The sequence below is a fragment of the Lathamus discolor genome, chromosome 5 (assembly GCF_037157495.1).
Source record: "Lathamus discolor isolate bLatDis1 chromosome 5, bLatDis1.hap1, whole genome shotgun sequence".
Classification (NCBI taxonomy): Eukaryota; Metazoa; Chordata; class Aves; order Psittaciformes; family Psittacidae; genus Lathamus; species Lathamus discolor.
The window spans coordinates 81,465,500-81,490,759 of NC_088888.1; the positions used below are offsets into that span (position 1 = coordinate 81,465,500).

Below are 25,260 nucleotides of genomic sequence, written 5' to 3' on the forward strand. Positions count from 1 at the left end.
TAATACAAATGGATAATTTCAAAAATTCAGGTTTGAAAATATTTGAATAATTTTTAAGGTTACTATGTTAGATTAAGATTTTGTTGTGAATCTGTAGTCAGCTTTATCAAACATCTTCCCTTCGTACCTGAGTCCTGTCAATAAACTGAAATGTATCAGCTGACTATATTGGTCTGGAATGCAGAAAGATTGCCGTCTTCACCACAGTAGAACTCACATAATAATATGTACCACCGGTCATCTAAACCATCAGTATCATAATTTTTTTTACTGAATACTCTGAAGACACTGCAGATGGATTTATTTAAAGGCAACAGAAACAAACTTGGGAAAGAATCTGTAACTGAAACAGTTATTGCGATACAAGTTATTCAGTATGAAAGCTCTAGATAGACTGCATCGACTTCACGTGTACATTTAAATTGCACAGAAATGTGAGAAGCAAGGTGTGCAATATCAGGACTTTACTATTTCCTGGCGCAGTACCTGGCACTGTAAGGTTCTCATTTATAAGCAGTAGAATCTAATTTTGTAATTAGCAGTCATCACAAATGCAAAAGCTAGGAGCTGATGCAAAGCCAAAGCCTTCCACATCTTTTCCATGTTTTTATGTCTTCCAGTACCAGCATGGATTTCAAAATGCCATTGTGTGCAATGTCAAGTATACCCCTTCTCTTGTACCAGTACGCAGGCTAGATTTTGCTGACAACTGCAAACAAGTGGTTCTAAGCAACAGCTTAGAACCTGACAGTCTGAAGATGTGTCAACACCATCCCTAGAAAGCTCATCTGTAAAGTAGTCAATGACTCTTTCAGTTCTCCAAGGCTTTGATTGCTTACTTAGCTCTAAATCCTTCTGGGTCTGGATAAAGGGAAAGGATGAGTTGAGAGCTGAGTCAGTAGGGAGCTCATGGCATGGATTTTTACTATTTTTTGTTTAATTGTTGCAGTTTCTCAGCAATGCACAGTGAAAAGTCAAAATCCTGGGCGTGGATATACTTACTGGTGATCCCTGAATGCCTATTCCAGGGGGTCCCATCTCCCCAGGTGCTCCTTGGACACCAGGTAGTCCTCTTTCTCCCTGAGAAGGGTACAAGGCTTTCAGTTACAAAAGTTCTGAAAATGTAAACTAGCATATTATCTTTTTTGTTTTTCTTTTTTTAGAAACAGAAATAATATATTTATTTGCTATACCTTTGGTCCCCGTGGACCTGGGTTTCCAGGAATACCAGTGGGACCCTAAAAAAAAAAAAAAAAAAAGCAGGAAAAAACCCCAAATAATGTTTTGAAATCAAAGAGACCAGCTTAATTTTACTGCCAAAATTAGTCAGCCTTTATAAATAAACTATATTTACATGTATTTTCCTCATTAATACCACTGTCACTAGGAGCACGCGTGAGCCTTGCACTATTTCTAGGCTATATTTAAGTGCATTTACAACAACCACTATAATGTATGTTTCAATTTTGAAATTACATTAAAGAAAATGAATTGTTCTGATTTCTTTCATTGCACAATGAGAATTCTTTCACAGTTGTCCCTATAAGAAATTGTCATAATAGCCCTTTCAGGTTTTGGACTTACTGGTGTTCCAGGCAGACTTGGCCCAGGAGGTCCCATATCACCTTTAGGACCTGGGTGTCCAGGCGGTCCCATAATCCCACCAGGGTCCCCCTACAAGATAAATTTGAATCTCTAATAGGAATGAGAGTATTTTCTCTTATGTAAAGCCTCTAAATATTGTCAAGGTTATCCTAGAAAGTACCACTACTGTGAGAATAAACAGAAAAAAAAGACACATATTTTCCTGTCAAAACTTAGAGGAGGCATGGACCACACAACCACTAATAGTAGCTAGCATTCTCTCAGTTTTTCTTGCTTGCAATGCATCTGATCCACATTTCTTTGCCCTCAGGCCCCTAATGCACAGATTGTCATTAAAGCATGTCAATTAATTAATAGTAACAGCTTCAGACTCTTTCTCCAGCTATATCTCTCTAGTGCTAAAATCCTGGTCTTCACTGGTATTCCTGTTTGCATCTCTATTTCTTACTTCAACGCATGCAGCATCTCCTGCTGCCCATCTCTACAACTCCTCCTTCACACAGGTGACTTTGTGCCTTTTATTATGCTGTCCTCTTGTCTTCTGCATGCTCTTGCATCATTCTCTGTGATTCTTTTTAAATACATTATTTCACATTTGCAAGACATTTTGCTCATTGTTCCAGTTATTTTCTTCTCCCGCCTTTTTATCAGCTCACTTCTTCAAACTATTAAGGGATTTTATTAGTTTCTCTTGTGTCCACAATGTGTAATTTCCATAACACATCACACAATATGCCTGTGTACCTGCTTTTCTTCCCTTTTTCTTACATTCAACATATCATACATACCATTTTTAATTCTTGCTGGTGTGGCTGAATTAAAACTAAGGGATTTCTACCCATCAAAATATAAACGCCATAAAGAGATCCCAGCCTTGGCTCACATCTGAGACAGTATAGCTGCCTCAGTGCTCTGCCAAGATGAATATGTCTGATTCTGAAGTGGTATTTTACAGAATACTCTGGTTAGAACACTACACTGAAAAGGATGTTCTGTGGTTAGGACCTGAACTGACATTTCTACACTCAGAGATTCAATGTGAGAGCCCAGCGCAACCTCCTTGGAATATGCAAATTGTGAATCTGAAGAGCAATTGGGTTGCCTAACTGGCCTGTAGCATCTCCAAGGAGCAGAGAGGGGGTTGCTACTTGTACATTTTAAAATCAGTTCATAAAGCATCCACACAGACACGCTACAGAAGATGGAAGGTTATTTCAGAGATGACAGTCTAATATGCTCTAGCACATCAAGCCTAATAAAAGGCACTTAAACCATACCTTGTCTCCTTTAACACCTGGGCTTCCTGGTACCCCATGCTCTCCTGGTAAGCCCTGGAATCAATAAGAATACAACTATATATTGGATTATTTATTGTGCATTAGTATCGCCCCAAAATGTTAAAAAGTAGAAGTTAATGAATGCTTCTTAATCAACCATATGTATCATTTAAGTTGAATAATCAAGATTATTTTCTGGACCCTATCAGGACAGAATGGCAGAGACTAACATCTTAATTTTTTCAATTTAAAAATAATTCAAAGCCTTGCAAATCAACCATTTTTTTTTCAAGGAAGGTGGTAGCAGGGACAAACTTGAGTTTTAAATAAGTGTGTCATTTTTGCCTGTGAAGGGCTGCGTGATTTTCTTCACTAGTTATTCAATTTTGTATCTTAAAATCCTCAATGAATTCCTATTCCTGTGCATCACTAAATCCACCAAATTCCCTTTCAGCAAAATAAAAATATTCAATCCTTTCTTTTGTCAAGATCTTTAATTTTTCACATTTTGATTTTAACTTCAGCATTTTCATGATGGATTTCTTATAAATGCAGAGAAGTGAAATAGATTAAAATCTAAATAGAAGCTATTTAAATAATAGAGAAGGCTAAATTGTGTTCCCTTACTACAGCATAACAAACGCAGAAAACGTTTTCCATAACCCATCAATGTTATTCAACCAAGTATTATATCAAGCATTTTATTAAGAATACTAGTCATTTCCACAGTAAATGAGAAAACTGCCAAGACTGAACAGTAAAATCTGAGTATGATACTTAATCCAGAATGGAAAAAAAAAAACCTGAGAAAAATATAAAACCACATGTAGCTTCTATTTTTCTATGCAGTGTGAAATATAGGTTTGTGTACACTGACATATGAAGGATGACAACATTTTCATGCCAGTAGTGAAGGTTCAGCAGCTGTGTGTTCACTTTCTCCGCTGTATTCTGTCCTTAATACAGACAGCTATTTCTTTTACCCAGCCATCCAAATTAAGAGTATAAGAAAAAAAAGAAAACACAAGTACCTTAATGAAGACTATTCTGCTTATACCAAAACACAATCATTATAAGAATATATGGAAGTTTAAATTTACTGATTATGGATCTGATATTGTGTCCTACCTTATTTTGACAGTGACATAAAATACCTACAGCCTATCTTCTTTCCTAAGGATTTTTCTGATTTTTTTTTTTTTCTTAGACCAAGATTAAGGGATCTCTTTGGAAAGGAAAGAAGTCATCTGCTGGATGGCTAACCTTTCATAATCTTCATCATGCTGCATAAAATGAATTCCATTTGTTAATCCATAATGTTTCATATTTAGAAGGTGAAACAAAACAACAGGCCTGGATCTAAATACATGTTTCTGCAATATATTTAAATATATGTCTTTATATACTAGAATTGTGTGTACAAATATGAATCTTCAAGACCTACATATACACAGTATTTATCTAGTCATAATATCACTTGGTCAAAGATGCAGCAGAACAGCAGTTTCAAAAGCAGCAATTATGAACTCAAGCAGGATGATGGAAAAACAAGCAAAACATAAATGCAGTATTTTGTTATCTTTCACAGTAAGATTTGGGATCTATCTATAAAGAGAAACAGCAGAAAAGGCTTACAAAATATTGTCATGGAAGACAATATTACAGATATATTAGACACACTTTTAAAAACGTGTGCCTTAACTGAGTATGAAAATAAGGTGTGAAGCAATGCTCAGTTTGAATACTAGTTTTTTTCTCTGCCAAGAGCTGAAGATGCTGTACTCCAGTTGTCACTGCTTATATCCCTAAGACTTTTAACAGGTCAACAATAAAAATCTGCCAGTTGTACCACTCAGAACTGTAATATTAATAATGTATATTATTTAAAAGTCTGTTCAAATTAAAGTTTCTCTTCCACAAAGTAGTCTCAGAGCATGTATGGAAAGGCCTAAGACAAAATGCAGCAACGCCACCTCCTAGATGCTTCTTTTTCTAGAAAAAAGAAAACCCAAAACTAACCCACAGAGCAAAGATCAAAATCTGATTTCAGTTAAATGGTTTAACTGCTAGGCTAAAGCCAAGCTTGCATTGTCTGATTCTCTGGTTCACTTCTTAGATCTAACCACTCAAACTTCCAAAATGGTACTTAAAAAACAGTTTATGGTTTATGGAGGGAGGGGGAGGTGAACCAGGGAGAGGGAGTCGATTCCACTTGTTAGGTTATGTGACAACACTGCTGTTGTGGACTGAAAACTAATTTCAGTTTGCAAGGGGGATTAGGCATAGTTGCCTGCATACCTAAAAAGGGACTGACCCATAATTTGGAAGGAAGACAGGCAGCTATCTTCCAAAGACCTTCTGCTATATTACAGTGTCAAGTCAAATGCCCAGGGAACTTTCAAGCTTAGTATAAGAGTGCCTAATAGTTTAAGATGTTTCCTGGAGTATTCAGACTAGACTGAAGTTTCACCTGTGCTCTTCGTGCTCAGAGGCACAAGGGGTACAGGCATGCTGGATCCTGGGGGAGGCCCCTACCATTTTAAGGGGTCCAGACCTGTCAGTCTGTTGCCCTGCAGCATAATGGTCATAGGCTCACTAAAACCCTTATGAAGGAGGCCCCTATCACCTTGACAAACCCAACCAGTTGGCAAACCTGAATGTGGAGCACAATAACTGCAGGATCATTAAAACTCTGCTGAGCACCCTCCACTTCCTTGACAATCCCAATTGATGAGTCAAGAAACCATCTGTATCTTGCTTCTGACATAATCTGACAATGTTTAGTGGATCTCAATATTGGAGTGTATCTAAGAAGCACTGAAGTGAGAGCTTTTACTCTTCTTGATTATCTCACTCTCACTCACTCCCCTGTTAGCATTGTGTTCATTGGATCCTGACTTCCCTTTCCAGCAGGGAGATTGTTGCTTACCTGGGATGAGTAGGCATCAAGTTGTCTTGGTTTGTGTTGTATTTTAGTAATTTAATTTACTGAGCAGTAGTTAAAAAACAAGTTTTATATTAAATTCTTTTCAAACAATATTACTCCTGACAAAGACTTTAATATTGTCCCTAGTTTTAGCAGAATTATATCTTGTTCTGAATATGAGTTTTGCTTGTAAATCTGATCTAAATTATAAGATAATAAACATAATTGTTTATCCTTTTCACCTTATTAATCTTTATAGTAACACAAGGAGAAAGAGAACAAAAGGAAAGTGCAGAACTCTATCCTGCGGTATCCCATAGTACTGTGCTTCAATACAGGATTGCTACAGTAGCACTCACAAAAGGAGCACCTATGATAACTTCTGAGGTACTGCATCACTGGCTAACAGCTGACACACTACATTTCTACATCTTGGTGAAACTGCTTAATACATACAACTTCTCCTGGCAGTCCCCTAGGTCCGACAGGTCCTGGAGGTCCTTGTAGCCCCTGTGAAATAACACATGCTTGAGGTAAAAGTCAATACAACCACTGTAATTCAGTGTAAAGTGTTCTCATATATAAATAGATGACAACATCTGGCATTAATAATTGTCTTCTGCATGGAGTAAGAAGTACAGAGTTTGCTCATTCTCCCTTAATCCAATGTTTAGTCCAATAAATCTTTGGGACTGACAAATACAAAATCCAAAGTATGCATAAAAATCAAATACAAGTAATACAAAGGAACTGTCTAAGGGGAAAGACAAAAGAAAAGGAGTAAATGAAGATTTCCTCCCTTAACGGACAGATGTAGACGTGATTTTTTTTTAACCATGTGGTTGGTGTTACTTCTCTTTTTGGAATACTTCTCATTAGAAGGACTCCAGAGCACTCGAAAGAAAGGGGGGATTGAGATGTAGTGATAGAAGGATGACTTGGTGCAAACCCTAATGATCCTTGGGTCTCTATGAGCCTCTTCTGGAAGGTGTACATTGTGAAGATGACCTAGGTTTTCACTGCAATAACAACCATTATTTCAGTAGCTCCTACCAAGGACATTAGCCTTCGAAGAGTAGTCTAAGGAATTAAGAGTGGAAAAACATTTTTAAGACCACAGTTTTGTGGACACTGTAGCTGCATCTATTAATTCTTCGACTTCCTTTAATGATCTCAGGAACCCAAGTACCATGATTTCAACAGGAATATTGTTGGGTGGAGGTTACATTTTTCCTGTTTCCAATTCTACCATTATTTGAGAAAATTCAAGACATCATGTGAAATTCTCAAAGAACATTTCTTCTTCAGTTACTTTCTTCAAAGCAAGGCAATGACTACTTTGGCATTACCTGCAATCCTATAGGATTAAACACAGAAACCACTAATGAATTGGCAGTGGTTACTCACTGGTGGATAACGAATACACCCAGCTACTGGTGGATTTGTAATTGCAAAATGGGTGCTCATATTATTGAATGATCAAATAACATTTAGGCTTTGCATAAATATTTCTTGCTGAGTTATCCTGAGATCAATAAGAATTTTATGAACTAAAAGCAAAAAAGACATAATCCATGCACAAAATTTTGATATAACTATAAGCACTCTCTGCCCTTTGATACTAGCTAAACAATTGATAGCATTCATCTATGTAGTTTATATAACAGCATAGAATGCAATGTCTGTTAATTCCACAAATACATCTTTTGCTTACCTTTGATCCTGGATTTCCAATCAGACCAGATGGTCCAGGGTCTCCTTTTTCACCCTAATGATATTGTTTGAGAAAATAAAAATATCTGAATGTACTGCTATGTCTCCCAGTACACCTCTGCACACCAGTGATGTATATATAATGTGTATAGGTCAAAACATACCTTACTTCCTTTTGATCCCTCCATTCCAGTTTCTCCCTGAAAACAGAAGGTATAAGAAGTTAAAACTTTAAGTAAGACCAACTAAGAGTTTAATTTGCTACCTTAAAATATTATAAAGCAGTTGGTAAACTTAACAAATATTGAGAAAACATGAAAGAATTCCTGATGGCTTGAGCAAACTCTGAATGGCATTCCTGTTTCAAACTAATTCTGTTTGCAGGTTTTCCTAGTGTTTCCTAGTGTTTTAAAGAAGAGATGTTTGGAGAAGCTTTTAAGCAAATGCGATGTTTTCAGTCTAAAGCCTATTCTTCACCGCTAAATCTCCACTGGTGAGACAGTATTAATCTCTCAGTATTAATCTCCAAAGCCACACATTATTACAGTACACCTCATTTTGGTTATTATAATATGTTAATCTGAAGTATCTGAGCAGCCTTCAGTTGTGTATTAAACAGCGTAAGTAGCTTTCGTCAAATGTTCTAAGAGAGAGCAATAGTTAAACAACACATTTAAACAGACTCTTACAGAATGAGTGCTCTGAAAATATCCCCAAAAATAACAAAAAAAAAAAAAAGCACACATAAGACTGCCGTAAGAAAACTACCTGATCTTAAATGCCACACTGGAAACTGGTAAAACAATTAACATAGAAGAGTTCAGCCCACCTATAATTTTGTGAAATAACTGAAAGAATGAACCTTCAGGGAACAAGAAAAAAGCATGTCATTTAAACTCAGTTCATGTACTGTTCCATCTACAGAAATGCTGAAGAACAGGGCATCTCTGTTTTTTATTTATAACCTGCATGAACCTGATGCATGCTTAAGAAGGAAACAATACATATGCGATCCTACATAATCACTGAATTTAATAAAAGTGTACAAAGAAGGAATTACAGCGTGAATACAGTATGAAAAAAATATCAAATGTAAATTATTCCTATCATGGTCTCAGAACATAGCTATACTCACTGGATCTCCCTTGTCCCCTTTTTCAGAAGGCTCTCCCTATGGAAACATAAAGAAGAGATTAAAACAAATTTATTTCAAATGGCAAATAGTACATATGTTTTGTTTTCATAAAGTCCTTGAAAAATGTTGGGTTTTTTGAAACCTATATAAAACAGAAGTATATGGATTACAAAAGTTTACTTGAGAGATGATGTTGATTTAATGACAGGACCATGACACGTGTGATCCTTTTAAGCAAGGAGCATAAGGGAGGGTCAAGAACATGATCTAAAAAGAGTGGCAATATGTACAAATCTGACAAATTCTCAAACACAAGTACTTTATAACACACAAAATTATGAATCTGTCATATTGATAGAGTAAAAAAAGTTTCTGCATGCATGAAAAGTGTTTAGACACAAGGAAATGACCAAAGAAAACAACTGGAAGCTAAACAGCTGAACAGCAAAATGCTTATTATTCAGTGGATAAAGAACTTGGGTATACCACATGTTCCTAGAAAAATACAAAACATTCCTATTCCTCAGTAACATTCCCCACCCCAAGTCTTTCTGAGAAATTTAAGCTTAAATAAAAAAAAAAAAAAAGAGGGAATTTATTTATAAATTTTAATAATTTAGACTCCTGCTTTTTTCACAAAGATATTGAAGATTTCATTTTAACTTGAAAAAATATGAATGGTGTCTAATTTGTCAGACAATCACGAGCTTGTATAAACATAATCTTAAACTGGTATTCAGTCAAAGTTTGATTATGGTTGAAGTTAAGGACTTTGTGAACTGTTGGGACAGGGAAATTTACTTGTAGACATAAATAGTCTCTCAAGGGTGGGCTTAAGTAAATTATTAAGGACATTCAGAGACTGACAGCTATGCCTAAATATATTTTTTTTTATTCTGAGTATATTTTCCAAGATTTGATTAATAATCATTCAGCCACCTTCTAGCATCACACATAAGCACAGAAGTAAGGAATTAATTTACCTTGTCTCCTTTTGCACCGGTCATTCCCAATTCTCCTTTTTGACCCTTTTAACAAAATAAATTATATTTTAAACATTTTATATTCTAAAAAGTCAAATAAACTTCTCTCTTTCAACTGTACTTTGTTCGGTGTAGGGCACAAAATGATAAATTTTATTGCAATGGAAATCTGCGCCTTAAACATCATATTAATTGAAATGACTGCCATCTACAGCAGAGCTTCAGGCTTCTCAATAAAAAATGTTGTCAATCCTGTCACATAGACAGAGCACTTTCCTCTCTTCTTCCAAGTTTGAAAAGTGTCCAATTGTTAAGAATTCATTCCACTGTTTAAACAGGACAGATGCCTACAAACAATATATTGCCTTATGGTGTAGACTCAGAATTTGACCACAAAATTTTTAGAGGCTGATTTTAAGTATTTTTGGTATAACAAGTCCCATTGTTACAGAGAAACTGCTTTAAATATTCACCATTCAGTAGTAAAAGATTTTCTGAATTTCAACTTTTGCAGAGGTTTTTTCCCCATAACCAGCTGGCCACCTCATTTGACTTGTCCTCAGAGAGTGATGCAGAAATCACACTTTTTCCTAAATTTTTCCTTTCTGGTTATCGTATATTACAGAAGAAAGGCTTATGTGCTGCACATGCAGGACAGCAAGGTGAGTCCAGTATTGGAATATAGAGTTTAAAGAGCCAATCATATCTAAACATTATTCTTTCAAAGGCCATTGTGATAAAGCAAATCAAAGATACTATGTTAAGGGTGTCAGTTTAGATAAACACTCAAAAATTTCTCCAGTTTAATCCAAATGTCCTTACAATGTCTCCCTTCTGGCCTTTAAGTCCAGGAGTCTCAAGTAATCCTAGTAGTCTCGTATCACTCTGCGAAGAAATATCACCAAAAACATCACGTAACAGGACATGACACTATTTATTTACAGTAACAATGTATTTACAATAACTATTTAATGTAATTTACTAGTATGTAAATTCATAAGTCCTAATTTACTATTAGAAATGGGTACTAAATGCCTATATAGTGCATCTAATTAATGTACCGCAGCAACACACCCTTTGTCATGCATTCATATTCCAGTCAGACTAGCAGAATATGAACAAAAGCATAAAAAGGAAATGTCTATGTTGAATACTGTTATGCAAATCTGTGTTTTTTTTTTTTAATGCAAAGAACTTATGCTTCTTATTACAGTACATTTCTCAAGTACGTTAGAGAACAATAAAAATAACTTCTATGACAAAACCACAAGCTTTTTACTTTTGAGCAGCCTGAAAAGTCAAATAGAATTAATTTAGACCTAGTACAGTCGTGAGACAGAAGTAGAGGGAATAATATAATCAAAAGGCTTCTCACTGCTCCTCAAAGAAAACAGACAGATTTAAGGACCAGGGGTTCAGGCTGTATACTTGCCCAGGTATTATTGCATCGCATTTATTTACTCTTCTGTACAAGGTAAAGACACAATAAAATACAAACCAAATAGTTTCCTCTGCACAAAGACAGGTTCAGACTACCTAAAGGGAACATGTTCTCTTTTATTGACAATTGAAAAAGCATCAAAACCAATGACCCTGAAAAATGAGCTCAAGTCTGGACACAAGGAGCTCAAGTCCTATAACATCTGCCACTGGGCTGAATGGGAACGCTGAGCAAGCCAACTTCCCCTTGCCATGTTCCAGACATATGTATGGACATATGTATGTATCCAAACATATCTCTAAAATGGAAAAACATCATGATGAGTAAAAGTGGCATTTACACTCTGTTAATATTTTCAGAAGTTGATAGCTGAATATAACCTAAACAAAATTTGCAATTCTTTTTTACATGTTAATGTCCTGAAGGATCTTCATGGGTGTTTAAGGTTCTCAACAGAGTTACTACCCTAATTATCAAAATCAGCCCAAGAGGAAGATGCTCAAAGAAGGGAACCTGAGGAATGGAGGAAAAAATAAAAAAGGGTATTAGATCAAATAACTACTTTTATGCTCTTCACATATTTATAGGTCATTTGCTCTTTATAACAAAATGTAAGTAAAATATGCCAATGGAAAAAAAATCTTAGAAAAGTAATAATGAATTATTCAATAATAAGCTATAATTATAATGAGTTATAATGATTTGGAAACATCTCCTGAGTAGATTCTGATGTAGTTTCAACTGCTTTTTGCTGTGGTTTCATTGTTATGTGTTGGGAGAACATTTTAGATTTGACTGATCTGTATGCCCTTTCCAAATATGTGTAAAAGCAGGTTTGACTGAAGTAACCTTCTATGTACAGAAAACTGGTAAGTGAAAAAGATGACAAGCAGAGGCCTTGAAAACCCAGGCAAAGGATGATAACAGAGGTCTGAGAGTGTATAAACACTAGTCATGAGACCTCATTTACCAGTCACTGAAGGAAAGTAACCTACAGTGCAGGGCAGAATCAGCTTCTTGGCATAATGAAGAGAACAAAATGCATGTTTAGAACACAACAAAGCATCTCATTTACACTGAAACCACAAAAGACATAAAAGGAGGAATATAAAAATAGTCATGCCTTGCAAGAACAGGCACAAAGCATGAACGATGAGGGAAGGAATGCTCCAGCACAGTCTCCCACTCCATTAAGGATCAATGCTACTATTTATCTTCAGCAGGTTCCCCTCACCTTCATTAAAGGAAGGCTGCTGATCTTAGTTTGCCATTCAGCACAATTTGCTACCACAATCAGCAATTGTATTTATAGTGCTCTCTTTTCACTGTACACATGGATCAAGTAAATTATGCTTTTAAAGACTTGCATTCCAGCCTCCTTACACAATAAGGGGACTGATACTGAGCCAGAAAAAGCTTGGTTGCAAGAAATTAAGCACATTGTGAAATTACAACTACTCATTGAAGCCATACAGAAGTCAGAATAACCTAATCTGCTTAAAAATCTGAACGAGCACAAGTCCGTGGGACCTGATGAAATCCATCCACGGGTCCTGAAGGAGCTGGCGAATGAAGTTGCTAAGCCACTGGCCATCATATTTGAAAAATCATGGCAGTCAGGTGAAGTTTCCGAAGACTGGAAAAAGGGAAACAGAACCTTCATTTTCAAGAAGGGGAAAATGGAAGACCCAGGGAATTACAGACCAGTCAGTCTCACCTCTGTGCCTGGCAAAATTTTGGAGCACATTCTCCTGGAAGGCATGCTAAGGCACACGAAAAACAACAAGGTCCTTGGTGACAGCCAGCATGGCTTCACTAAGGGGAAATCCTGCCTGACCAATTTGGTGGCCTTCTATGATGGGGCTACAGAACTGATGGACAAGGGTAAAGCAGTTGATATCATCTACCTGGACTTGTGCAAAGCGTTTGACACTGTCCCACACCACATCCTTCTCTCTAAATTGGAGAGATATCAAATTTGATGGATGGACCACTCGGTGGATAAAGAGCTGGCTGGATGGCCGCACACAGAGAGTTGTGGTCAATGGCTCTATGGCTGGCTGGAGACCAGTAACGAGTGGTGTCCCTCAGGGATAGGTGTTGGGACCAGTCTTGTTTAACATCTTCATCGCTGACATGGACAGTGGGATTGAGTGCACCCTCAGCAAGTTTGACGATGACACCAAGCTGTGTGGTCCGGTTGATATGCTGGAGGGAAGGGATGCCATCCAGAGGGACCTCGACACGCTTGTAAGGTAGGCTGATGCTAACCTTATGAAGTTCAACCATGCCAAGTGCAAGGTCCTACACCTGGGACGGAGCAATCCCAGGCACAGCTACAGATTGGGCAAAGAAGAGATTCAGAGCGGCCCTGCAGAGAAGGACTTGGGGGTCCTGGTCGATGAGAAAATAAACATGAGCTGGGAGTGTGCACTCACAGCCCAGAAAGCCAACCATATCCTGTGCTGCATCAAAAGGAGCGTGACCAGCAGGTCGAAAGAGGTGATCCTGCCCCTCTACTCTGCTCTTGTGAGACCTCACCTGGAGTATTGTGTGCAGTTCTGGTGTCCTCAACATAAAAAGGACATGGAACTGCTGGAACAAGTCCAGAGGAGGGCCACGAGGATGATCAGGGGACTGGAGCACCTCCCCTATGAAGACAGGTTAAGGAAGTTGGGGCTGTTCAGCCTGGAGAAGAGAAGACTGCATGATGACCTCATAGCAGCCTTCCAGTACCTGAAGGGGGCCTTTAGGGATGCTGGGGAGGGTCTCTTCATCAGGGACTGTAGTGACAGGACAAGGGGTAACGGGTTAAAGCTTAAACAGGGGGAGTTTAGATTGGATATGAGGAAATTCTTTCCTGTTAGGGTGGTGAGGCACTGGAATGGGTTGCCCAGGGAGGTTGTGAGTGTTCCATCCCTGACAGTGTTCAAGGCCAGGTTGGATTAAGCCTTGGGTGACATGGTTTAGTGTGAGGTGTCTCTGCCTATGGCAGGGGGGTTGCAGCTGGGTGATCTTTAGGTCCTTTCCAACCCTAAGTATTCTATGATTCTATTCTATGATTCTATGATTCTAAATTACAGAAAAAAAGACATTATTAATCATGAATCTTAATAGCTCTCTCACTGATCCCCCACATTTTTTTGGTAGCAGTTTCTCATGATTTCTAGAAAACCAATGCCAAGAAGCCATCCTAATATCCTGGGGGGGGGGGGGGAGGGGGGGATAAATAATTAGCACCACAAACGTGATCACAATTTAAACACTTTAACACTTTAAAAATCCAAAATCAAAGATGACTTTGTGAGATCTTTAAGAACATGCATAAAATGTAAAATGTCAAGACCGTTTCCTGTGGTGTAAGGCATCTCAAAAACCTCAGAATATCACTGAACTGTCATCTTACAAATGCAAGCAATTGAGTCAGACTGCAAATTATGTACTGGAATGTGGAAGACTGCTTGGTACCTCCAAGATGCAGTGAACAATATCAGCCCTCATCATATCACACAACAGTGGGGGCAGAGATGGGGGAGGAAGGAAAGTTATTGGTGCATACATCTGCCTAATTGAATTATCAATGGCAAAGCAGACAAGCTGTCCTTCTCTTTGATGACTTCTTTCATGTCTTTGTCTTGTCCTTGATGGGAATATCCCATCATAAACCATATAGAAACTAACATGTTTGCTGTAGCAGTTGGAGACTTAAAAGTTGACTCTCAGAAGATCTGAACATGCAGCTACAGAAAGTTTGTCTGTTTAAAACCTGTTATTCAGATCAGAAAGCCATCTCCTCTCTTGTTTGAAACCAAACAGCATTTCCTTGTTGAACAGTTAATTGCTCATGACAGAGTCATGAAAATCTTCAATCTAGACAGCTGAAGGAAGAAGAAAGTTGGTAAGCTGCACAGGGCTTAAAAGATGATTAATTTATAGACACAGAGCAGCTGGCCCACATTTTTTCCAGAATATTGCTAATTAGGAAACAACACACCTTAGGAATCTTAGAACCTTACAGTGATAAGAAACATGATTTTTGGTAACTGATGCTTGCCAGTTCCTGAAGATCACAACTTGTTTGTATTTCCTCCTACAGAATTAACCTTAAAGGGACTATCAGCATAAAAGAGATTAATGATCAGGAGGAACGGAATGAGTTACAATAAATATGGTATTGATAGAGGAAACTGGATTGGTATCAGTGAAAGCTATCTTTGGCAGAAAAAAGAAACTGGTAAGAAAATGAAATGTATAAACAACCTAAAAAAAAAAAAATCTTCAACACATAGATATGAAATGGCAGATCAACTCAGAAACTAAGTCTCCAGCTACGAAAAAGTCTCTGTCCAGGACAGCGTATAAACTATGCTTAATTCCTAACGCATATTCTAAGGTGATACACAGATTTGGAATGGATTAAATATTAAAGAAATCACGGCACTTGTAAAAGTAACTGGAAAGATATGTTTGACATGAATTTCACTCCAGATTCCCTATTCAATAAAAGATTTTAGTACTCATCTGTGTATATAAGTGTTATGTGCTATACAAGAAAAATATCTTGAATTCACCTGCTCCTTATAGTTATGCATTTTAATACTAAAAGAAAAGGATGTCTTCCAGGTTTGACTTGCATGATGATGAACACAACTTGCATGATGATGATGTGATGAACACGGTAATTTTTATATTTACCAAATATTACTGTAATAGTGCTTCATCAGTCTTTGAATGAAATTTAATCTTCTAATCAGGCAAGTTACATTCTAAGAAAACTTGTGTGTTCTCTGAATTAAGATCCCTTACAATGGCAGACACTACCACTGCTTAAATGATTTGAAAAATCCGTGATGTGAATTTAAAAGCTCTGCCACATGGAAAGATGTCCTAACTCAATTTTAACTTCTTTTCTATTAAGTGCTTGTAGCTGCAGGAGGTTCTATAATGAAGACAATATTTTGTTAGTCTATAATACAAACATCAGGACAATTCTCATGGATTGCTAGCAGATCTTTTAAAATTATGCCTCCTTGTCTCTCTATTCTACTTTTATGATCACAGCAAAGTAGGTCAAGAAAGAAGACAGGTCGGTTTAGACATTTAAATGTCTAAATGTTATTTAGACATAGAGGGAAAGTACGGTTAGAGCAATTAGATTTAGAAATGGGAAGCTGGTACTCTTATGCTAACAGCTAGGTGGTCCACCCATCTCCTTTTTGAGTCATACACAAACAAAAATATGTGAGAAGAAGATGGATGGGATGGAAGCCACATGTCAGCAGGATATATGACACGGTAGGTATGTGACTGGAGTGTAAACTGAACCTTTGAAGGATGCAGAAAGAGGACAGGGAAGTATCTACCATTTGAATTAATTTGGAATGTGGTTCACAGGGATCAAAACTGTCATCATTTCTACCTTAGACACTTCCTAGCCATAAAAACACACACACACACACTATATAAACTATCCATACCTCATTATAATGCTTGTTCAGTGAATCCAGAATTCCTTTTAGTCCAGAAGGACCCTATATGGAAAACAAAACAAAATTAAAAAAAAAAAGAAAAAAAGCAAAAAAAAAAAAAAAAGGGGGCAAAAAAGCAACAGAAGGTCATTTTAATTTAACATTTTATTTAACTAATGTTAACTAATTGTAAGAGCAGGGGTCATGTAAAAGGGTTTTGATTTTTATTTTACTATACAATAAATAATTTTCTGTAAGTTTATTATATCTTTTTTTTTTTCAGGCACAGAAGAGGAGAGTCAGTTTCCAAATCCCTGAGTTTTGAATACTGGCAGCTTCTTTTCGATTGAATCAGTCTGTTAGAGAAGGCAGAGATGACATCCATATAAATTTTAATAGGAATACCTTCTGGTAAAAGCAGTGTCTTTGTTCTGCAGGATTTTAAAACTCTTTCCACTAACTTAAAGCACAAGTTTTGATCTAGAGGCAGCCCCTAGTGTGAGTAAACAGCTAGATTTTTAACTCATGATGGCTGTAAGAAACATTTAACTAATTAATAAGATTATTACAATATACTCAATTAAGACACTTGGTCTGAATGACCTGGATTTAAGAGAGAGAGGGCACAAAGCCATCATTTTTCTGCTGGGGCTTTTTATAACTATAAGAGAATTTACCCTCTGCAGTTTTTGTGTTAGTGGAGAAAATTAGGGTGCATGTATGCCAGCTACAAGACTGCTTTAGGAAATTGAATTCTATTCAGTTTTGGAAAAGGTTGTTCCTCAAAATAATGGAGGTGGTTTATCAGTCAGAAATACTATGTCAAAGTTTTTATTGCACACTTTAATTTTGTATAAACTCTTTGTTAATTATTTTATGTGCACTGTTACTATATATACATCACACTTATGACACAAATATTCTGCTGTTATGCATCATAACAAGAAAATGGCTTTCTATACTTCCAGAATAAATATCTATTGAAAATGTCTCCCATTTTCATGCTAAAGGACCTGTAAAACTACTACAGGAAGTCATGGATCAAAATCACCTCTCACCCAAGATACGAGTTGGTCAAGATAAAAATATTGCTGTTTTCAACTGGTTAAGACTTAGGTAACAAGAAATGTTATCAAATTTATTGCAGCAGCAAGATTCCAAAGTGTTCCTAGAAAAAATGGAATCTAGACACTGATTTCAGCTAGGGATCCAAGGAAAATACTGAAAAGCTACATATTTTTAGTCAATAGAAGCTAAACAACCCATTACTATACTTTTCTAAGGAGGACCTCAACTGTTCACTGCTTCATACTTGCTGCTGTATAAATCATCAGGCAATTCAGGGATGATGATATGAGGGACAGCAATGATTTTGTCACAGGTTGCATTCTTCATATCTGATAATTTCACATGTATATGGAAGATGCTAGTATCTCCCAGTATCTTTTGGCTCCTATGTAATCATATTTTGAAGTTTTCTGACAAAGCATTCAAATGAGGTAGGTCATGATTTGCATTCTGACAGCAAAGCATCCTCTGGGAAAATGCATCTGCTCTGTAAGAATGCACAGAATGGCAAAACCACAAAGGTTTCCCGCATGTAGATCACTCTTTGAAACTCTGACGGCTTTCCTTACCAGTAAAGGTGCTTCCCTTAAGGCACTGATCTTCAAAAAGATAAGAAACAGAACCATGATTTTGATTAACCAGACTACTTTCTTATGGAAAAAAAACCCTAAATCTGATGGAAACTAAGTAATAAAAGAGAGGCAGCCACAAAGTTCCCATAGAGTCTGAAGGTATAAAACCTAGGAAGATGGCAAAGCCAAATTAAAGTCAAACAAGCAAAAGTTGTTAAAACTGATGGATAAATCAGTAAGGCTTAGCAGAACATCTAAACATCATTTTGTCTTTAAATTGGAGAGACATCAATTTCATAGATGGACCACTTGGTGGATAAAGAACTGGCTGGATGGCCGAATGCAAAGAGTTGTGGTCAATGGCTCAATGTCCAGCTGGAGACCAGTAACGAGTGGTGCCCCCCAGGGATCAGTGCTGGGACCGGTCTTGTTCAACATCTTTGTTGGTAACATGGACAGTAGGATTGAGTGTGCCCTCAGCAAGTTTGCTGATGATATCATGCCGTGTGGTTTGGTTGATACGCTGGAGGGAAGGAATGCCACCCAGAGGGGCCTTGACATGCTTGTAAGGTGGGTTGATGCCAACCTTACGAAGTTCAACCATGACAAGTGCAAGGTCCTACACCTGGGTCGGAGCAATCCCAGGCACAGCTACAGGCTGGGCAAAGAAGAGATTCAGAGCGGCCCTGCAGAAAAGGACTTGGGGGTGCTGGTCGATGAGAAAATGAACATGAGCCGGCAGTGTGCGCTCGCAGCCCAGAAAGCCAACCATATAATGGGCTGCATCAAAAGGAGTGTGACCAGCAGGTCAAAGGAGGTGATCCTGCCTCTCTACTCTGCTCTTGTGAGACCTCACCTGGAGTATTGTGTGCAGTTCTGGTGTCCTCAACATAAAAAGGACATGGAACTGCTGGAACCAGTCCAGAAAAGGGCCACGAGGATCATCAGGGGACTGGAGCACCTCCCGTATGAAGACAGGTTAAGGAAGTTGGGGCTGTTCAGCCTGGAGAAGAGAAGGCTGCATGAAGACCTCATAGCAGCCTTTCAGTATCTGAAGGAGACCTGTAAGGATGCTGGGGAAGGACTCTTCGTCAGGGATTGTAGTGTCAGGACAAAGGGTAATGGGTTAAAACTTAAACAGGGGAAGTTTAGATCTGATGTAAGGAGGGAGTTCTTTACTGTAAGCATGGTGGGGCACTGGAATGGGTTGTGCCCAGGGAAGCTGTGAATGCTCCATCCCTGGTGGTGTTCAAGGCCAGGTTGGACAGAGCCTTGGGTGACACGGTTTAGTGTGAGGTGTCCCTGCCCATGGCAGGGGGGTTGGAACTAGATGATCTTGAGGTCCTTTCCTACCCTAACTATTCTATGATCCTATGATTCTATAGCATTACTGCAGCACACCAGAACAACAGGTGTGCTGAGACATCATCACTAAATTATGAAACATCATCCTATGTATTTTACTGTGATTATATTTTTACAGAAAGATAGTGGTACTTAAAATATTAGGATACATTAGGAAGATTTAAAAACATCATAGGTGCCTCACTCCCTCTCTGTTCCCCAGTATCAGGAGAGATACAATGCCATAAATTTTTCCATTTTATTTCAGAAGTGAATTGTCATTTCAAGTTTATATTGCAAAATAAGATAAATATAGTCATAACATTTTGCCTAAGATGCTTGCTCAGCTCTGATTTCTGAAGTTAATGGCAGAACTTGTACTTTTGACAGTGTCTACTTATTAGATGCCTCAATGCCAACTCTCTAATCCTATAGCATCAAATCCTTGAATCCAGAATCATTGCGGGACTCTCTAAGCCTGCAGGCAGTCAAAAAAGACAATTCTTTCCCCCTTCTCATTTCCCACCATGTTGTTTCCTTTACTATTTTTCTATAAATGAAACTGCTGCAACCATACAACCCAGAAAGGACTGAATGCTGTTTCTGCCACCAATCCCAACCTCTCAGATATTTTTGACAAACTGGAAAGCCTTTGCACATGTAACGGTTCTGAAACATAACCTCAAAAAACCCACAGAACTGTCTCATGACTTAGGCAGTCAAGGGAGCTTAAGGCATTTGTGTTGCATTCTTGACTGCCACAGCCTTCTGTTACCAGAGGTAAAATACTTCCTCTGGTTTTAGTCTTTCCATTTCAGTATCTGTCATACATTTAATAATTTTATCTTTACATTATTCTTTCAAATATAAAATTAAAAAAAACAGTGTACAACAACAGAAAATACTTTTATTCAAGGGTGTTTTCCTAAACTCTAGTCTTCCTTCCCTTCCACGCTGTTTCTCTCTGCTAAGATAGATGCATAAATAATCCACTCAAATATGTCTACAGACAAAAAGGAATCAGTAGTATTGGCTTGAAAGTGAAGAAGCGATAAAATTAACAGGAGTTTAAGAATTATTTTACAGGCACTTTCTAGCTTTGGAATGAGAATTTTGTACATCTGCCACTTCGAAGCTCACTTGAGTGGGCTTAACTTTTTATATTTTAGTATCACGTTGTAATTGAGGGAAATGAAAAACATAAAGTGTACAGTTGTACAAATAAGAACTGAAATGTATCCTGATTGTTTTCCAAAATTACAAACAGATTTTGGATATTCTTTCTATAGCCAAGGCAGTAATAGAAGAACAGGTGCTTAAAAGGAAATAGCTTCAAACTGTGAAATTTCTGAGGTTTATATTTTTCTCTGTTAACTTTTATAGTTAATCTGCATTTCTGTAAAGATGAGACTGCTGAAAAAGTCTACCCAATCTCACAGTCCATGCAGTAAACTGTATAACAACTAAATTGCACTGGTTGCATATCAAGAACAAACCATTTTGCAGAGCACAGCCCTGCAAGCGACTAACTGTAATAATTTTATCCATCTATTTCAGATGTGTGCCTGTCCATTAAAATAAAATACTGTTTTTCTGATCACTATAACATAAACAATCATGAAACTCATCAGTGCAGATGTGCAATATTGTATAACTATTCCAAAGAGATAGAAAGAATGATGAATGCATGACGTCTACCAGAATAGAATACATGTAATAAATTACATTTTGATATGGATTCTAAAAACTTAAATGCATAGAAATAAGCAATATGACCAACCATTGCCAGCCATTCCCATCTTGTGGGAATTGTGTAAGCATTTCCAATTTTCTTCTAAAAAGCAGCTAAAAGTCCAGAAATACCAGAAATGCTACTGACAATTTTCACTTATCATTGCTTTAATTTTCTGTTTATTGTAATTAAATGATAACATTCATTCACTTCCAAAATATTGGTAGAGAAATGACAGTATTTTCTGAGGCAATGGAAATGAGATTTCTAAGGCAAACTGCTGGCTACTTAAGATAACTAGTTTGGTGGCATTGACATACATACTGAATAACAAGAGACCAAAAGTGTATGGAATTAAATGAAGAAATTTATTCACAGAAGTAGACTGTGAACTTCTCCATTGCCTCACATGCAAACAAAATTGAAACCCTATTTTAAGACTTTGAGGAGTAACAAAGCTAATCTTCCTCGCAAAAATAGTTGTGAAGATAAAAGATACCAAGTTCAGCCCCTTGTGAAGGTAAATGATAAACTGAATGATAGCTTCAAAGGCTATAGAAATTGTGAAATAAATGTATTCTGGTTGCGAAGAATAACTTTGGATATATTGGTAGAGAACAGCACACTTAAGAGGACAAATAATCCAATTGCAGGCTGTGATTTAGTATTCCCAAAATTTCTTTCCTGCCTCTGCCACAGACAGCTTCTTAGGCAAATGGCACTTGGCCAAACCAGGTAGTCCTGATGTTTCCTACTGTCCCAGGTTCAGCAGTAGCTACTGCTGAACCCAGGACACCTACCTTTAAAAACTAGTGCTGATAGCACTTCCCTTCTGCCAAACAGCAACAGTGGGCAGAAGCCATACTTGGCCTCACCCCAAAGAACTCTTTTCTCTAGCATACCTATGTAAGTCAAAATACTGAGCTGCTGATTCATGCAAAAGTAAAAATAATAATAATAAAACAACAACAAAAGAAAATATCCCTAAACCCCAAACCTCCCACAACTGACCATAATGTACCAGACATCATGGACCTATTTTCTAAACAAGACTAACAGAAAAAGAAATTATCTCCTCTTAACAGAACTCTACACAAAACCAGGTATTAATTCTACAACCCAAGACCAAAAAAAGCCTTTTGCCTCAGTGAAGACTGCAGAAGGGTGCCTGTACATCCTTAGGCCAACAGCATATAAATACTAAGTTAAAATACCTTCCATACATTTGCTTTTAAGTACTGGGAAAAAAAATGGTGTGGGAACTAGAAAGTCAATGCATTGTACATGTGCAAAATAAGCTATGGACTGCTGGTAACCCCTTCTGAATTGCTATGTCCTGTAGATATTTTTGTTAGCAGCAGCAGCAGAAGAAAGCTATCAATTCTATTCTGAAGCCAGATCAAAATGGTGTACTTACAACCTCACAGTATTCTACTATCACAGTAGTCAGCATTTCAATCTCAGTGAAGAGCCATGCCGAGCAGGAAAACAGCATGTGAAAGAGACAGTATCTTTTTCAGAAGACTTTAGACGAAAATGCTAGCTGGAAAATGTATGAAATAAATTTGAAGAGTACAGAGATTTTGATTTCACAATCGTAATTTTCAGAATGCTTCTGAGAGTGAAATGAATATTGTATTTAACAGAAATTTTAAACTGCTCTCCAGGCTCTTTAAAAGGGGAGAAGGGATCAAAAATCACTAGAGGGAGCTGCTGTTCTACCTAACCCATTTGGATTCCTCGTTTTCAGCAATAAATTGTTACCTGCTGGAGTGAGACAAGTGCAAGCACACATTTTGTATTGAAATAACAGAACTGTACTCAAAACTAACATCAGACAGCAAGAATGCAAACCATGAATTCTGAACCAGAAGGGAATAACAGCACACTTTGAAAGTCTGCAACATTTAATAAACTTTAAAAAATACTCAAAGGAGGAACATCATCTGCATAGATGAAAATTTTTTTTATAACCCATCAATAAAAATCCTCATTGACCCCTTGCCTTTCATAGGCACAGGATTTGCTCCAAAGTGAAAAAAGACAGAAAGGATAAGAGAAAAATTACACAAAAGAGTGGATACCTGGTACAAAAGATGCATAGAGTCCCACTTCAACTGAGTAGTTTCATCACCAGTTGCCCAATCTATCTTTATTTCTAACACTGACATAGGTTGTTAACCAAAGATGTGAGATTGTTGGCAGATGATGTTTAGGGACTAGAAAGTCACTGCAAACATCAATTTTACTGGAAGAAAAAAAAAAAACAAAAAACAAAAAACAAAAGACCACCCAGAAATTAGCTTAGGGAAAAAAAAAAAAAGAAAGATACAAGGTATTGAAAGAGGGTTAGAAAATAGGTAAAAAATGATTACTTTAATGAAAACTCACACCATTCAGTAGCGTCCAGTTGTTCTTTTTGACTGTTTAGAATGTGGTCTCTCTCCCGGCACCCACTTTTTCTTGGAATGTGCTTTATAACAAATCTCTGGCCATTGTACTCTGTTTACGAACTTCCTCCTCATGGAGGCAGAACTTTCCTTCTCATAGGTTTGTTTTTGTCCTTACTGAACAGCTGGCTGCTCTAATTTCTAAATTAAGTATTTAATGCCATGGCAGAGTTTGATTAATAAATTAGGTAAATTTATTAATTTCAGACGTGCAGTGTGTACTGTAGCTACCCTAAAAACTGACTGAATCTCTTTTTCTGAAATTCAAATTCGACGGCCACGAGGATGATCAGTGGGCTGGAGCACCTCCTGTATGAAGACAGGCTGAGAAAGTTGGGGCTGTTCAGCCTGGAGAAGAGAAGGCTGCAGGGAGACCTCACAGCAGCCTTCTAGTATCTGAAGGGGGCCTGTAAGGATGCTGGGGAAGGACTCTTCATTAGGGACTGTAGTGACAGGAAAAGGCGTAATGGGTTCAAACTTAAACAGGGAAAGTTTAGATTTGATATAAGGAAGAAGTTCTTTACTGTAAGGGTGGTGAGGCACTTGAATGGGTTGCCCAAGGAAGCTGTGAACGCTCCATCCCGGGCGGTGCTCAAGGCCAGGTTGGACAGAGCCTTGGATGACATGGTTTAGTGCGAGGTGTCCCTACCCATGGCAGGAGAGATGGAACTGGATGATCTTAAGGTCCTTTACAGTCCTAACTATTCTATGATTCTATGATTCTATTCTTTCAAAACATCAACCAAACACCAAACTTACTTTTGCTGAAAAGTCTAATTTTAACATGTTCAGTCAATCTCTTAAGCATTTTGTACCCTGCATATGCCGGACTTCTAAAAGCAACCTCCCTGCAGGTATGATACTGTGTTGCACTCTGGAAAGGCCAAAGTAAAGGCCAAAGTAAAGGCCAACAATATATCCATGTGCATGAGAAAGCTGCCACTACTTAATATTAGAAGAGGTAACCAGAAGCACAATATAGCCTTGGAAAAGAGATGAGGAATGATAGACCATGTCAATGTCTTTTTGGTATGTACAGGCTGTAGCAATTTAAACATGGGAATACTCACAATGCACATTAGCAATATTTAGGCCATGGCTGCTTGAGGAATGCTTTTCTGATATGCAGTGCTAGGCTATGGTACTCATATAGAGCTCCTTTGTATGGATGCTGCTATGCTGACAAAGTTGAGCTTTCTGTTTGCCGTAAAAACAATGTGAACTAGGTCTCAGTAATTAAAGTGTAATTTAGCTTTTACTAAAGATTTTTTGGTGTATCTGCCAAGGACCACACATCTTCAAAAGCCTGACCTGCCAGCAAATCTGTGATGGCAGAAATCTTTAATGGAGAAACAGCTTTTCAATGGCTCACAAAAAGCTATGTAGATTAGGTGCAACACTGACCTCTGCCATGGTTTGCCTTTTTAATTTTTCTGTTTTTTTTTTTTTTTTTCATTTGTTTTATGAAAGATTTTGCATCACTCCTTTCCTCTGCTCAGACTCATGCAGACTGCAGTACTATTTCAACATTAGGAAGCCCAAACTA

At 37.6% G+C, this 25,260-nt stretch overlaps 1 protein-coding gene across 2 annotated transcripts in view; it reads right to left on the minus strand.

Moving 5' to 3' along the window:
- COL19A1 (collagen type XIX alpha 1 chain) overlaps positions 1 to 25,260 on the minus strand; it is a 181,385-nt gene that overhangs the window by 37,994 nt on the left and 118,131 nt on the right. For both annotated transcript variants that reach the window (XM_065681451.1, XM_065681452.1), the window contains exons 18-28: positions 16,558 to 16,611; positions 10,462 to 10,524; positions 9,640 to 9,684; positions 8,657 to 8,692; positions 7,686 to 7,721; positions 7,523 to 7,576; positions 6,265 to 6,318; positions 2,883 to 2,936; positions 1,585 to 1,674; positions 1,194 to 1,238; positions 1,003 to 1,080 (exon numbers count right to left, since the gene is read on the minus strand). In XM_065681451.1, the coding sequence (XP_065537523.1) occupies positions 1,003 to 1,080; positions 1,194 to 1,238; positions 1,585 to 1,674; positions 2,883 to 2,936; positions 6,265 to 6,318; positions 7,523 to 7,576; positions 7,686 to 7,721; positions 8,657 to 8,692; positions 9,640 to 9,684; positions 10,462 to 10,524; positions 16,558 to 16,611 (609 nt within the window). The remainder of the gene's footprint in view (positions 1 to 1,002; positions 1,081 to 1,193; positions 1,239 to 1,584; positions 1,675 to 2,882; positions 2,937 to 6,264; positions 6,319 to 7,522; positions 7,577 to 7,685; positions 7,722 to 8,656; positions 8,693 to 9,639; positions 9,685 to 10,461; positions 10,525 to 16,557; positions 16,612 to 25,260) is intronic.